Below are 14,733 nucleotides of genomic sequence, written 5' to 3'. Positions count from 1 at the left end.
AGCACAGGTCTCCGCCAGGTCAGGTAGGTTACTGTGGGGCAGCAATTTTCGGAATTCGCCAATCAGGATGGAATATGAAAAATCGGATGGAACCATCTTTATCACTTGACTATAGAGACAATGGGTACCGATTTGCATGATGTTTGAATTTGTAGGAGTAATATAAAAAAGAAAAGTGTTGCAAAATCGGCCTCCTGGTGGCGCTATAATAGGGCAATGTTAAAAGGGTGGCATTTGTTCTTCAACGTAGTGCGAATGTGCGTGCAAAGTGTCAACTCAATCGGACGCTGCATTCATGATTTGTGACATTTTGTTCAAAACGGGCCACTCCTGCAAACTTTAGATGTCAATGTTAGACAATCAGGATGGAATATGAAAAATTAAACAGATTCATCTTGATCACATGACTATAGAGATCATGTGTACCGATTTGCGTGAAATGTGGATACATTCTGAAGGCTTAATATAAAAAAAATGTTTTACATAAGTCGGCCTCCTGGTGGCGCTATGAAAGGCAAATGTGAAAAACACTATTAATCTTCGTGTATCAAGTGTTTTTCTACTCACTACTGATCTGTTGAGGGTCTCCAAGAAACTCAACTCTCCCTCAAAGTTCCACACAAAGACCCATAAAGGATGTCCACCCCCCCCCCCCCCGGATATCATGTCCTTCTCCTCAAATAGCACGCTTCGACTACCTCTCATCCCACATAACATAGGCATCAGGCATGTCATTTGAGCCTCTCTCTCTCTCTTCTTTGAGATAAGGGAATGGTAAGGAATTTACAACCTACCAACACTCTGAGAAAGGACCCACAATATGAGACCTTATAGAGCATGCCTCAGTTAATGACTCCAAACAGGCAGTATTAAACTTCGTATGTATTTTACCCGTGCCTTTATATGTCGGCCTACCACCCTGGTATAATCCTAAATAAGCAGTAAATACACACGTAATTATAATCATAATAATATCACAGGTGTCGGAGGCATGGAATAACCCAACATTATGATTCTTAGTCTACTCAAAGATATACAATTATTAAAGATACACCATCCCAATTGGAGCCACTAGAGAGGGGGAAATGGTACACAAATCCTACAAATGGTCTCCTAAGTGGGCGCCGTCTGATCTCGCCAACGTCCGATGTTTACTGGTGCTAGATCCCACGAGTTGCTGGGACAGAGAAAGGTCGATAATGAAGTAGATTTTCTCCTGATTTGTCTCTCTAAAGAAAGCCTTTTTAGTATATGACAATCTTGGGAATATTGTGTGGCTTTTGTCCAATATTTAGTTCAGTGACTTAAGTGATCTGGAGCTAAAGAATGGTTCAGAAGCTGTGTTCACGTTCACTCTTCCATTGGAAATAATAGACTCCAACCTGCTTCCGATCTCCTAAAAAGGCGGCCACCTACAGATACGGGAAGTAAACCGGAGATGGCATGTCTATCTTTTTCTTTGTCTTGGGTCTATGTGACAACATCCAGAACCCCCCCTTGACCACGAAACTGCGAGTACAAGACTCATCACTCCTCATCACTCCTCATAGCCTAATCCATAGAAGACAGGCTGCTGCTGCTACAGTCCTGTACAACAGTGGTTCTCAACCTGTGGGTCGGACCCCCCCCCCCCCCCCACATGATATTTGAGGGTCCCCAGATTACATGAAAGTGACAATTTAAGGACTTTTTTAATACCTAAAGAAATCCTTCTTGAGAGGATTCCAGTAAATGGTTGATAGTAAGGAACCGTGTTGATCACATGACTGTAGAGATACTGTGTACCGATTTGCATAATAATATTAAAAAATGGGTTTTGCAAAAATTGGCCTCCTGGTGGCGCTATAACAGGCCCATGTGAGAAATGTGGGGCAGAGGTTCTGAATTGCCATCCAGGAAGTGTGTGTGCACAGTTTCGGAGCAACCAGGCCAACGGTGCAGGAGATTAGCTGCTAACACACAGACAGGACGGACGGACACACGGACGGACGGACAGACAGACATGGGGTTAAACATACTCTCTCGCCATGCCTTTCGGCCTGGCAGAGACAATAAACACAGGGTAGATAAGACAAGACAAGACAGACAACAGCTATAAGGACAACAGGAAACACTAGGTATATTACTTCAAAATAAAGGAACGCAGCAGTAAAGTAAAACCTAAGCACACCACAGAAAACAACCACTACAAAATAAAAAAACAGAGACAGATCCTGACATACATTTCCTGTTTTTAACCTCCAACCATAAAATCAATTTGAGACTATCGCTCCAGTTGCAGATCTTATAAAACCTGATGATTAGCTCTGCACAGTCAAAGTAGTATAGGCTACTTTATAGTTGGCCGTGCATATTGACCAGTGGTGGAAGAAGTAGTCAGAGTTTTTTTTACTTAAGTAAAAATAGCAAAACCATAATGTAGAAATATTCTGTTACAAGTAAAAAGCCTATATTTTAACTTTTCGAAGGGCCGAAGTACAAAATAAGAGCTTATAATATTAAAATTGATTTATATAATTTACTCCAACTTTAAGTGGTTAATGTATGTTTTGTCAGGTCTGGGGCAGGTCATGTTAAATGAATAAATAAACTGTGGAGCTAGAGATCTCACACAGAAAAGCCTACCTCTGTCTCCGGTGACAACCAGAACTAGCCAATTATATCGTGCCTTCCTTTGGTGGTATGGGATCTAGACTTGACAAAAATTACTCTGCATATTCATTCATAATATTCAAATTTCGGTCACAATTCTGCTTTACTGACTGTTGCGGAATATCTAAATTAGTGTGCCTTTCTAGTTTCTCTTCTTCTTACTGCGAGTATTGTAATTTTTATATTGCTTTGTTTGTACTGTATTTGCTTTTGACCTGAATGTTATTTTCTTTGATTTATTTTAGCTCCTAGTGCCTCTACCAAGAGGCTTTGCCTTTTGCCCAGGCCGCAGTTGTAAATAGGAACTTGTTCTTAACTTGTCTGCCAGGTTGAAAGTGGTTAATCTTTTTATCGTCTCCGCCAGGCCGAAAGGCATGGTGAGAGAGTATGTTTTACCCCCTGTCCGTCCGTGTGTGTGTCCGTGTGTCCGTGTGTCCGTCCGTCCATCTGTCTGTGAGCAGCTAATCTCAGGCACCGTTGGCCCGGTCGCTGCGAAACTGTGCACACACACTCCCTGGATGCCAATTCAGAACCTCTGCCCCAAAATCTTCACATGGGCCTGTTATCCAATCCAATCCAATCCACTTTATTTGTATAGCACATTTCACAACCAGGGTTAAGGGTTTACAAAGTGCTGTACAGAAAATCATGCAAAATACAAGCTAAAATATGCTAAAAACACAGAAAACACCAGCAAAACACACAGAAAACAAATAAGACAGACCACAGAAAACTCTCAAGCGGGGTTAAAATGCCAAGGTGTAAAGGTGTGTCTTAAGCCGAGATTTAAAAGTCTCAATGGTGGGGGCCCTTTTAACATGGGGGGGAGCGCATTCCATAGGGTGGGGGCTATGGCAGTAAAGGCTCGGTTGCCTCTGGTCTTTAATTTGGTCCTTACTGTGACCTCGAGACTTAGCTGGCCAGCAGACCGCAGTGACCTTGGGGGGGTATAGACCTTTATGAGGTCAGAGAGGTACTGAGGTGCCAAGCCATTCAGGGATTTAAGCTGGAGCTGACCACAGCATTTACCTGTTTATCTAATTTGAGCAGATTGTCAAATTTGACTCCAAGGTTGGATACAACAGGTTTCACATAAGACTGTAGGGGGCCCAGATTGGTGGGTATAATGCCAGGACCACTAGGCCCAAACACTATGACCTCTGTCTTTTTTTCATTGACAGACAATCTAGAAGTGGTGTCAGGGAGCTATTACTTTCCTTCTTTAACACATTGACCGCCAGAGGTTAATCTCATAATGTACTCACCAGTGCCAACGTTTTGTTGTTGTTTTTTGTTTTTTTCACGTCGCCACAGATCTTGTTAAAATCCTTAAGATTGAGCTGTGCACTGTTTGTAAACATCGCGGAGATCTCACTGCTTCTACCAGTGAAGACCACGTGTCAAACGGAGCCGCCATGTTTGAGTTCTGTTTGAGTTCCGCCATGTTTGAGTTCTTGAGTTCTTAACATGGGAAATGCGAGGATGAAAAACTACATGTTTACAGGGGCTTTTACAGGGGTTTGTGTGTACGACTTAGAATGGAGACAGATGGGAAACAAAAAACGTGATCGCACTTCCGGTCGAGATCGGGTGGTGTTACACTGAAAATGGTCCCCCTAGAAAATTAAAAAAAAAAAAAAAATCGAAAAAAAGGAAAAAGCACCACAGCCCGTAGGCTACGGGATTGGCGCTTAACCGTTGGATTTAACGGCCCGTAGAACTACGGGCCCGGCGGTAAATGTGTTAAGGGCATGTAGATTTGAGAATCATCTGCATAGAGATGGTATGAGATGCCATGCTTCTTAAAAATTCCCAGGGGGAGAAGATAAAGGGAGAACAGTATAGGCCCAAGGATCGAGCCCTGGGGGACACCGGAAGACAGGGGCGTGGAGGATGACACAAAATCTCCAAATTTGACTGAGAAACATCTCTCAGATAGATAAGACCTAAACCAGTCTAGGGCAGTGTCTGTGACACCAACACACTGCTCCAAACGGGAGATTAGAGTCTTGTGATCCAGGGTGTCAAAAGCAGAGGTCAAGTCAAGGAGTAGCAAAATAGCAGAGTTACCTTTGTCAGTGGTCAATAGCCAGAGATGGGGACTCGAGTTAGGGACTCGGACTCGAGTCGCACTTGAGTCGCCAAAAATGAGACTCTCGACTCGACTCTGACTCGCCCCTCAAAGACTTGAGACTTGACTCGACTCGAGCCTCAAAGACTCGTGGACAATCTTTATTTTATGTTTTTTTTGGGACGCAGTAATGAATGAAATGCCCCGAAAACGTCCACTCCCCTGTCTCCTCCCTTTCCCCTCGGGGCGCGCTGCGCGAGCCGGCTTCCAACCGGCTTAAGTCAAGCTGCTGCGTGGTGCTCATTAACGTAACCAAACATGGCCAAGGTGAAGCCACGGCCACGGTCATTAGCATACAGAGGACCATGACCATGGCCTCTCTTACGTTGTCAAACATAGCATAAATAGAGTCTCAGGCAACACCATTTCATTCACCTGAAAGCTGAGGAGACACAGAGATATCACGCCACTGCTGAGAAGATAAGACGCCACTGCTCTGCTCGCCTAACCTGACGCTGCTCGCCTGCTGTGATTCAAGATGCTTTCCACCATCCATGTTCTGTTCGTTTGTCAACAATGATCTAAATGGGAAGTTTATTTCAGCAGCTAGAATGTGACAGTTTTAGTACGTTTTTTGGTGCGCAACACAGCCCTTGTTTAAGTGAATTGCTTTCACCTGCTCTGCTGTTGGACTGCTGTGCGGAGTGTGCGCAACAGGGCATATCTCCGCCAAGCCAGGGTGACCTACCCAGGCCCATGAAATTCATATGCAGGCATAGTAGCCAATTAGAATGAAATCTGCAAAAACTGACTCATATACTGATACAGAATATCAGCGGTGCCAGAGGCTTACAATAAAGACTGTTTTTAAAGATAGTTGCTATTCCTCCTGCGTGGCCTGTCATCCTAGGAGAGTTTATAACAGTACAGTCGGGAGGTAATAGGTCGGTGAAGGCAGCAGACTCACCCGGCTGCATCCAGGTCTCCGTCAGAAACAGAAGATCCAACGTGTGTGAGGAGAACAAATCCTTCAGGATAAAGGTCTTATTCCTGATCGATCTCGCATTTAGCAAAGCGCATCTGGTTGTAGCGAACACCGGGGCATCAGCCGCACGAGCCGCCCGGCTCAGCGGCTTGAGATTGCCGTGGTTAGCTCCACCAAGACGCCGGGGGCGAGGCAGAACAGAGCGCAAGCCATGGAGCTCTTCATACGGATCAGTAACAGGTACCAGCCAGGTACGGACCAGGGCTGGGGCTCGCCGGGAGATGAGGCGGCGGATACAAGATCCATAATCCTGGGGAGCGTTACGGGAAAACTGAGTGGGTTTGGGAGCGATCGCAAGCCAGGCTTTGACCCGAACTAGCTGGCCTGCTCGAGTCCCTCTTCGCCTGTGGCGTTTTCGCCTCCGGGGCGGCGGATCCTTGGCGTGCAACAGGTAAGCGGGGATGTCTGCAAGGAGGTGCGGGGGAACAAAGTTTCTTTGTTCATCCTGGCCAAGTTCCACCAAATAGTCCACGGAAACCTTGATTTGCAACAACTCCAGACGGTCATAAACCAGGAGATAGTCGATGGTCTTAGTGACAAGACGCGCACAAACAAACAAACAGCAGGAGGGCACACAGTCTCAGACGGCCAGCCAGACACACCGGCGCCATCTCTCTCTCTCAGGTCTCTCTCTCTCTATAGCGCCACCAGGAGGCCGATTTGTGCAAAACCCATTTACTCCTACAGATTTTATCCAAACGTCATGCAAATCGGTACACAGTATCTCTATAGTCATGTGATCAACACGGATCTGTCCGATTTTCCATATTCCATCCTCATTGGCTAAGGTTGGCTTCCAAAATTTGCAGGATTGGTCCGTTTTGAACAAAATGCCTCAAATCATGAACGCAGCTTGCGCTTTCCGTGCAATTTCACACGCACATTGCACTAGGCCGAGGAAGAAATGCCACCCTTTTCACATTGGCCTGTTATAGCGCCACCAGCAGGTATAATTTAGCAAAACTCATTTTTGGAACAAAATGCCTCAAATCATGAATGCAAGGTCCGATTGCCGTGAAAGGCCCAAGAAGAAATGGCACCCTTTTCACATTGGCCTATTATAGCGCCACCAGGAGGCCACAATAACCTACCTAACCTGGCAGAGCTCCGAGGAGCACTTGTTCTAGTTTGTTTGTTTGTTTGATTCTTTCTTTCTTTCTTTCTTTCTTTATCTTTCTGTCTGTCTGTCTGTTTAGGTCCAGGTAACATGACATTGTCATGGAACTTGGGATGTAATCGTGGGCTCTGGTGCAACCCAAGTCATCACTGACGGACGGATGCCTATGACTATGAAGATTCTTCTGTAAAGGAGAACATCCATTCAGCTGTCATCATATTTTAAACACCACAAAGCACAGAGTCAAGTGGTGTGGTGCAGAGGTTCTGAAGGAACACCTGTAATATACATTCGATTTCAGTAGACTCTAGGTATGTTATCACAATGTGTACCTGCGTCACTGTTGTCCTGTCAAGGTTCAAAGATTCAGGATGTCACATACACATACAATACAGCTGCTAGAGAGAGACCTACTAAAACATCCTAAAATATGTATTCAATTCTTTATTACCTTCAGTATTTATGGATGTTATTGGACCTCAGAATGGTAGAAGGCATTTAACAGGGATGTTATGAATTTACTGAGCAACGCTCTCACCTAATTCCCCATTCTTAATGACAAATATATGCCACACGTGTACTTTCTGTTTGACTATGTTCACATTGAGCCCATATTCAGTTACTCATTTTTAGATCTGACCAGCAGCTAAAAATGAGGAAGTGAATGTCAGACAGAAGTGTTTTAAAGTGAAATGCCCTTTTAAGTTTAGTTTAGATAGTTTCACTATACATCATTCTAATTTTGTTTACTTTAATTTGGCATAATAGGGTGCTATACATTAAGAATTGTTTGGTTGTTGAATTTACAGTAAATGCAACTAATGCAACTTTACCTCATTATAAATGTTAAATGTATGACATACTTGTAGAATTCTGGTCTTTTGAAAGGCAAAATATTACATTACTCTGAGAGTTTACTTTTGTGCAATAAAACTAATTTGAATTTTACATTGAATGTATGACATGTAGGCCTATAGATAAAAATACAGTTACTGTGACAAATAGATATTTCACTTTCATGTTTTGGGTCATTTTACCGTCTACTCTGGCTTTTGTGAACACCCCAGACAGTTTTTAAGTTGCTTGCATTTAGTATTTAGATATTTGATATTCATTTTAGCTGCCACGCCCCCGAAATGTCCATATAGGCATTATGGATATCCAGTTGTCCAGAACTGACGATCTAACACATATGCCCGTATATGGGCATGACAATACATGGGTATACTGATGACATCAGGGATCTCCAATCTCCATATATGGGCATAAAAGGTACATGGACTGACAGATACAGATATCTCTATATGGGCATAAAAGGGACACATACCTTTTTACATTTATTATTTTCTATTTCATATTTGATTTTACATTTATATTTTATAAATGAGGGGCCAAATCAATTTCAAATGACATTTAAGGCCCAATATTTCTACTAATGCTACAAATTGCTACAAAATTCATCCAGTCATTTTGCGGATAAACAAGAAATTGAAGTTTAGGTCTGATAATGATCTACCCAGCATGTTCAAATCATACAAATACTTCAAACCATTTTCCAAAGCACACATTTATTATGTATTATATATTATTTTAACATTTGGGAAGAAACTGTGAATTTAACATTGAGGTGCCCTCATGGTTTAGGACATGTATCCGTTTTGATTTGATAATGTAGATTTCGAACATAAAAGTTAACTAAAACTGTAACAATTGGCCTTTTACTTTGAAAGGATAACCATTAACTAAAGGAAAAACAACAGGATCAGCAGGTTTTTAACTGAATTACTTTATATAATTAAGCCACAAAATCAATCATTGACAAATCACATGGTAAATAAATAATACACTCCAGGCTTTAAATAGAATTATGTCCCTAACTCTTTCCCAAACAAACAAAATAAATAAACAAACAGATCAACAAATCAATATTTCTTTCACAAACCCTTTCCCACCCAAACAATTCCCGCGATGTGAAACTGGAGGACCACGTCCACGAAAACCTCGAGGACGAGGCCATGGAGGAAGGAGACGAGGACGACCACATCTCACTCGACTCCCTGGCGGAGGACGACGACGACGTCATTCCCCCCTCCTACGAAAGGGCCTCCCTGCCACCCACACAAAGACCGTCCACCATGAGGCAAAACTCCTCGTGGAGCCTGGCCTGGAGCTCGACGACGCTAGCCTACACGAGCTGCTTCATCGAGCGACGGTACGCTCAGTCGTGGTGTGGCCCCGTCCGGAAGAAAGGGCCCCACAACAGGCCTCCCTTCTTGACGGCATCGGCGGAGCTAGGACGACGCGGGTGCCAAAGGACCTTATTCCCCTTACGCCCGCCACCCTGGAGTCCCTCTGCAAGTCGTGGGCGAAACCCTAGTCCTCTCCCGTTCCGGTCCTCAAGAGTCTCAAATCTTTTTAAGATCAATGCAATACTATATTGAAATTGTGATGCCCCACAATTTAGTCTGGTCTAGTCTGGGTGGTTGAGGGTGTGCATGCCTTGCCATTTAACTCTTGCCCTATAGGTGAGCAGAGTGGGACCTCCTGCCTGATGGCTCATTGGAGAGCACCTGGGTCCGGTGCCTCCAGGAGGCTATGAAAGCCCTGCCAGGCCAGTCTCTGTTGAGATCTAGAGGAGAACGAACCTGCTGTCTCCACCAGTTCTACCCCCATTCCCTTATGATTATTATGTTTGTTACTTTCCATCCACACACCTCGCACCACCACACTATGCTCCACACATGCATACCTACACCACTGATTTACTGACTACACACCTCATAGGATCCGTAATATGTTCTGTTCGCCTTTCCCTTAGTTGTTTGTCATTAGGCCTTATTTAATAAACACACCTTGTTTTATGAAAACAAAGTAGAACATAAAGACATTTTATAAAAAATAGTGAAAAAAGCAGATGGCCATGGCCCTCAGTTTGGTCTCATGCCCAGGGGCGCCGATTTATGTCTGTGCTATTGGGTGCGCAACGCATGCGCGGCCGGGTTTGTTACCTTTTTGTGTTTTTTTGTGTTACTTTAATGCGGTTAATTTGGTACAAAAATATTTACTTAATTAAGACTGCCAATCACGTAGATCTACGCAAACCTATTTAAAGCCGCCACGTGCCAATCGCGTAGATCTACGCGAAGTGGTGTTTTTGTTGTGTTTAAAAAAAAAAAAAAAAAAAAAAAAAGAAAACTTTTCGAAATGTTGTATCCATTTCCGGTTCCGGTAGCACCACCGGAAACGGAATTATTCGGGATCCTGTTTTGCCGATCGCGTCGGCCTCCATTCTAATGACGAAACTGAAACGCCATTTTCTCTTTGTAGTTTTTCTCCTCGCTGATCACTGTTTAAAGAGCACGGAAAGCAAAATAAATATGATACTATATGTATTCCCAGTTTGTCACACCTCAGAGTAATGTGTTATTAACCAACAGACCAAATTTGAATGGTGAAAAAAATCGCCAAGTTTAGAAACGTATGTTTCAAAATGGATGAAATACAATGCAATATTTTTCTGGCCCCTCTGCTTCGGACTGTAGGGGCGTGTCCAGCACAGTAGCTGAAGCCACGCCCACTCAAGGAAGTATCTCTCGTCTCAGCTCCGCCTCCGTCCAAAGAGGGTTTCGTCCTAACGTCGCGTCACCAGGCTTTCCTCCACCGAGTCTCGTGTGTGCGTGTGCGTGTGCGCTGTGTGCGTGTGCGCTGTGTGCGTGTGCCCGCTTGAGTTTGACGTGTGTGTGTGTGTGTGTGTGTGTGTGTGTGTGTGTGTGTGTGTGTGTGTGTGTGTGTGTGTGTGTGTGTGTGTGTGTGTGTGTGTGTGTGTGTGTGCGCGCGCGTGTTCCACGCCCACACGGAAGACAAGCGTTGCAGCTGGCTGCGGTGTTGACTCGCCCGGTCTGATTCAAACAACTCTGTGGATTCAAATCACAGAAGAATGGCTGCCTCAAATAGTTTTATTGGAAATGTACAGCCATACATGTTTGAGCCTCCAGAACCCGACGAACCAGATGAGATTGAGCAACCTCAAATTCAACCTCGTCCTCTAGGAGAATGGTGGGTTATCTTTTTCCCTAAACCATTATTACAAGTTATAAACTACTACTGAGTAGCATACCTAGGCTATTGATAAATAGCATAGAACAAAAACACATTTTGTAATTGTACCAGTTTTGTTTTGCCAGTGTAAATCACTGATCAAACTGGCAGCCATCATGTTTTTAGTTTTGTTGCCTAGCAGAAAACATTGCAACAAAACGTTGTGCTCTGAGCTGTTCAGATAACTTTTCTGTGCGACTTATAATTGTATTTAATACTATATATATACTCATACTCATATAATTAATATTCCAATGGTTGACAACATATTTAGTAACACTGTGCTTTGGCAATGTAAACGTATTGTAAGTCACTCTCGATAAGAGCGTCTGCTAAATGCCTACATTGTACATTGTGAATGTCACTGTGAATTGTAATCATACAGGTGCACCTGTGGAAAATGCAGGCCAATGCCTAATGTGGATCACAATATCTGCTGCAAAGCTATCAATGTGGTATGTAAATAAAATAAAAATCTTCCACAATGATCATCACTGTGAAAATTCACACCTAGTAAAGTACTAAAACACCTTATACTGTACATACTCCCAACAGGTTCTGAATAAATTAAGTGAAGAGCTGGAGTGCATGACTCTCCATCCAGGAATTGAGCCTGTCTGCTTGAACCCATACTCCCTGCAGAATGCCCTCAACATTTACGAGGCAGACCATGGCCCACTGCCGGAGAAGGAGAGATTTGAGTAAGTTAGACCAATATTTATTTATTTGGAATGTAGATAAATTGCATTTGTTTATCAAATGGCACATGCCCTTCAAAAACTGGTAAGATGTGAAGTATATGTTCATGATCCCAAGAGTGGCTGTTTAGTTTCCTGGAAAAAGGCTTAAGAAGGGAAGATCCAGTCCAAGGATTTGAAGTCAAACATAGTTTTATTAACGCCCGACTGGCAACTGCCAGGTCGGTCTGATTTAGCAGCGCGCAGCATTCACATACAAACACAATATTTATACTGTATACCTTCTGTCAACAAAAGGAGGAGCTAGGTGGTTTAAACCCAGCCCCCAATCCCTGTAGGCCTATCACATCAAATACATGAATACTTGCAGGGTCATGGCCGAGTCCCCGCCCACACTCTGTTGAACTACATTTGCATGTCTTTACAGTATACCAATTTTGTCCTGTTACTATTTATCAAACTTTACTTTTGCACAAAGGCTGGTTTAGTGATCCTTGTTCAACATCTCTTAAGCTTTAGAATGAGCCCACACACTATATACTTTCATGATTGCAAACAGCAGTTTAGGAATACAATGAGTCAAATAAAAACCAGCAGTTATTTTAAGACTGAACTCTTCCCTTAACTGATGTTTCTCTTTGTTTACAACACATGTCATAGTTATCAAGACTTTACTCATTTTAACTACAACATACATTTTTACTCCGAATTAGTACTATCTTTAAAAGTAACTTTGTTTTAAACCAGTGACTCAAGGTATGCAAAATGAATCAGAGCTTGACACTTTGTCCCCCATGGGGCCCAGCCTCAAACAGTATGCCTACAATAGAACAAAGGCTTCTCTTGTAGAGGTAAACACAAGTTTCTTTTGTCAATCAATTCGAGGTGTTGTCTCTGTACTTTCACCTGCGAGTGTCAACGCCTGAATTCTAAAGATTTACTTCTCTAAAACAAGAAACAAAGGGTTTACCAGACAGCCTGTTCCATCCCTGGGTACTGTATTTTTACATGTCAATGCAGAGACATGCATCTGGTATTCTAGGGGGTTTGCCAATCCTGGGTACTTTTCCACTAACTGTAAGCTCAGATTCACCTAATTCTGTATCTCAATATGAAATGAAATTACTTATATGGAACCCATGTTTGAAACGATACTTCAGATGTAGAACCACATATTATATTGTATATAATCACTATTAAAAAATAAACTATGGAAGGATTCACAATGTTACAGTATCACTCAAGGATTATGATAGCTGTATGGTCATAGACATTCAATGAAAATGCTGTCCAGTCCTGCTTTATATTGCATTGCATTGACCATTCCATATACCCCTTTGTTATTTCAAGGACCTCCATTTGTATATGCATTAGGCCACAGACCATCATTTGATTCAATTTTTATCTCTGGGACACCAATGAAGATTATAAAATCGTCAAGTGTTTATCTCTGTACAAATGTGTACTTGTCTGACCAGTATATACTGTATATTGTTAGAAAGGCCACACTGAACTTACCTAATGATCGTGTGTATTGCCTCTAGGTCACACTGACCTTACCCAATAAGTTTTGAATGCAGTTTCGGGTATGTGTGTGCTTCTTCAGTAAAGCCTCCAAAAAGGATTCTCTGACCGGAGTCTATTATTTCATACGTGATTACTCAAACCACTGTTGCACCGAGGTCCCTTCCTCACAATATGCAATTCAAAGATATTGCAGTATTTTCTTACACATTCATTACTCATTAGGTGTTATTATAAGTCACTTTGGGCAGATCCGTTTCACGGAGTACAGGCATAGAAGCAGCTCTACATAGGAGTGTGCGCTCAGTCACACGCCATGCTTTTGACGATATCGAGGCAAGCTCACTCTGGCCTGCTATCACACAGTGGTAAACATATTGGTTGCCTGCTCCAAACACTATGAAAAACAGTCTCTATAATCAAACTATTCTTAGACATTCTGAATTTTCTTTTTTCCATGCTTATCCAGACCTGGAAATTAATCAAATCAAATTCCATACTTTTCCATGTGATTGTGTAAGCAGATAGGAAATAAATGGTTACCCAATTGCACATAAAGGAGTTAATAGTGTGAATGACTGTATGCCAAAATGAAGTTAGTCTACACTGACTAAACTGATTGGATACTTGTGCGATTGTGGGGGAGCACAGCAACGCAATCATTGATGCAGGGGCACAAGAGGCAGATACCATGAGGATTGTGGTCCTGCAACCAGTACAGTATAGGTGACAGAAGATATGCTCAAGAACAACAGAGACTAGTAAATTAACACTAAAGTTGGTGATCAAATGGCAGGACAACAGTCTGATTGACAACCAGGAAGAAGAGAGATGAAACTGGCATTAGCAGATGTTCACTTTGAAGTTGGCGCCATGCACCACCCTCAGGCAGGGAGAGAAAACAGCACAAAAGGTCACATTTCATTGCATTCATTGTTATTTTGTCATTACAGGCGTGCTCGCTACCTGGCCTACAGATCTTTTGTGTCCTGGGTCTGGGGACCCCTGAAAGCGAAGGACCGGAGAATCTTACCTTCCTGTATTGTGCAACGGATACACGAAGAATACCCTGACGAATATTCGGAATACACTGGATTTAGGCCTGCCATTTAATCTTGAGTCTACAAGGACCCCAAAATTATATGTATTTGGCCGCGGATCCCCCATTTGAAAATGTTTCGTGCCAAGGACCCTCAGAGGAGAATATTTATGAAGAAAATGTTCAAAGACTTTCAAAGGTATTCAAAAATAGCAGATGTACAAGCTCGCAGCTTGGCTCAAAGTGACACGCTGTGAGCTTGTAGATCTATTTTTGACAACCACTGTTCTAAATCCTAAAAGTTTTCTGAGAAAACTTATGTTGCTATTATGTTTATATAGCTAAAGTATAAAATGACAGATGCTTTCCCAGTTTTAATGGGTTAAATAAACAATATTTGCATTACAATGTTCTGGATGTTTGTTGTGTACACAGTTATTCTGTCATTCCATACAACTATAATATATTTCATAGAATTGTTACAGCTTT

The 14,733-nt window shown here is 42.6% G+C and overlaps 2 protein-coding genes across 2 annotated transcripts in view; both read left to right on the top strand.

Annotated features, from left to right (window-relative positions):
* The window catches only part of LOC308075703 (uncharacterized protein), a gene marked incomplete at its 3' end in the record, with an annotated part of 260,820 nt that overhangs the window by 210,427 nt on the left and 35,660 nt on the right, over window positions 1-14,733 (top strand). The gene's annotated exons all lie outside the window — the stretch shown is intronic.
* LOC308076149 (P2X purinoceptor 7-like) lies at window positions 10,821-14,660 on the top strand. Its single transcript, XM_080416272.1, has 4 exons — window positions 10,821-10,941; window positions 11,369-11,438; window positions 11,539-11,684; window positions 14,159-14,660. Exons 1-4 carry the CDS (start codon window positions 10,823-10,825, stop codon window positions 14,316-14,318), a joined length of 495 nt encoding a protein of 164 aa, XP_080272398.1. The 5' UTR covers window positions 10,821-10,822; the 3' UTR covers window positions 14,319-14,660.

This window comes from Gymnoscopelus braueri, assembly GCF_963280865.1.
Source record: "Gymnoscopelus braueri genome assembly, chromosome: 20".
Lineage (NCBI taxonomy): Eukaryota > Metazoa > Chordata > Actinopteri > Myctophiformes > Myctophidae > Gymnoscopelus > Gymnoscopelus braueri.
Note: the sequence above shows the minus strand (reverse complement) of the source record. Positions and strands in the feature narration are given on the sequence as shown.

What these genes read in the sequence shown, in the direction of transcription:
- LOC308076149 (XM_080416272.1), top strand. Translation starts at nt 10,823, where the DNA reads ATGGCTGCCTCAAATAGTTTTATTGGAAATGTACAGCCATACATGTTT. An exon ending in GCTGCAAAGCTATCAATGTG is followed by an intron (nt 11,439 to 11,538) that starts GTATGTAAATAA and finishes TACTCCCAACAG; the next exon opens with GTTCTGAATAAATTAAGTGA. An exon ending in CCGGAGAAGGAGAGATTTGA is followed by an intron (nt 11,685 to 14,158) that starts GTAAGTTAGACC and finishes TTGTCATTACAG; the next exon opens with GCGTGCTCGCTACCTGGCCT.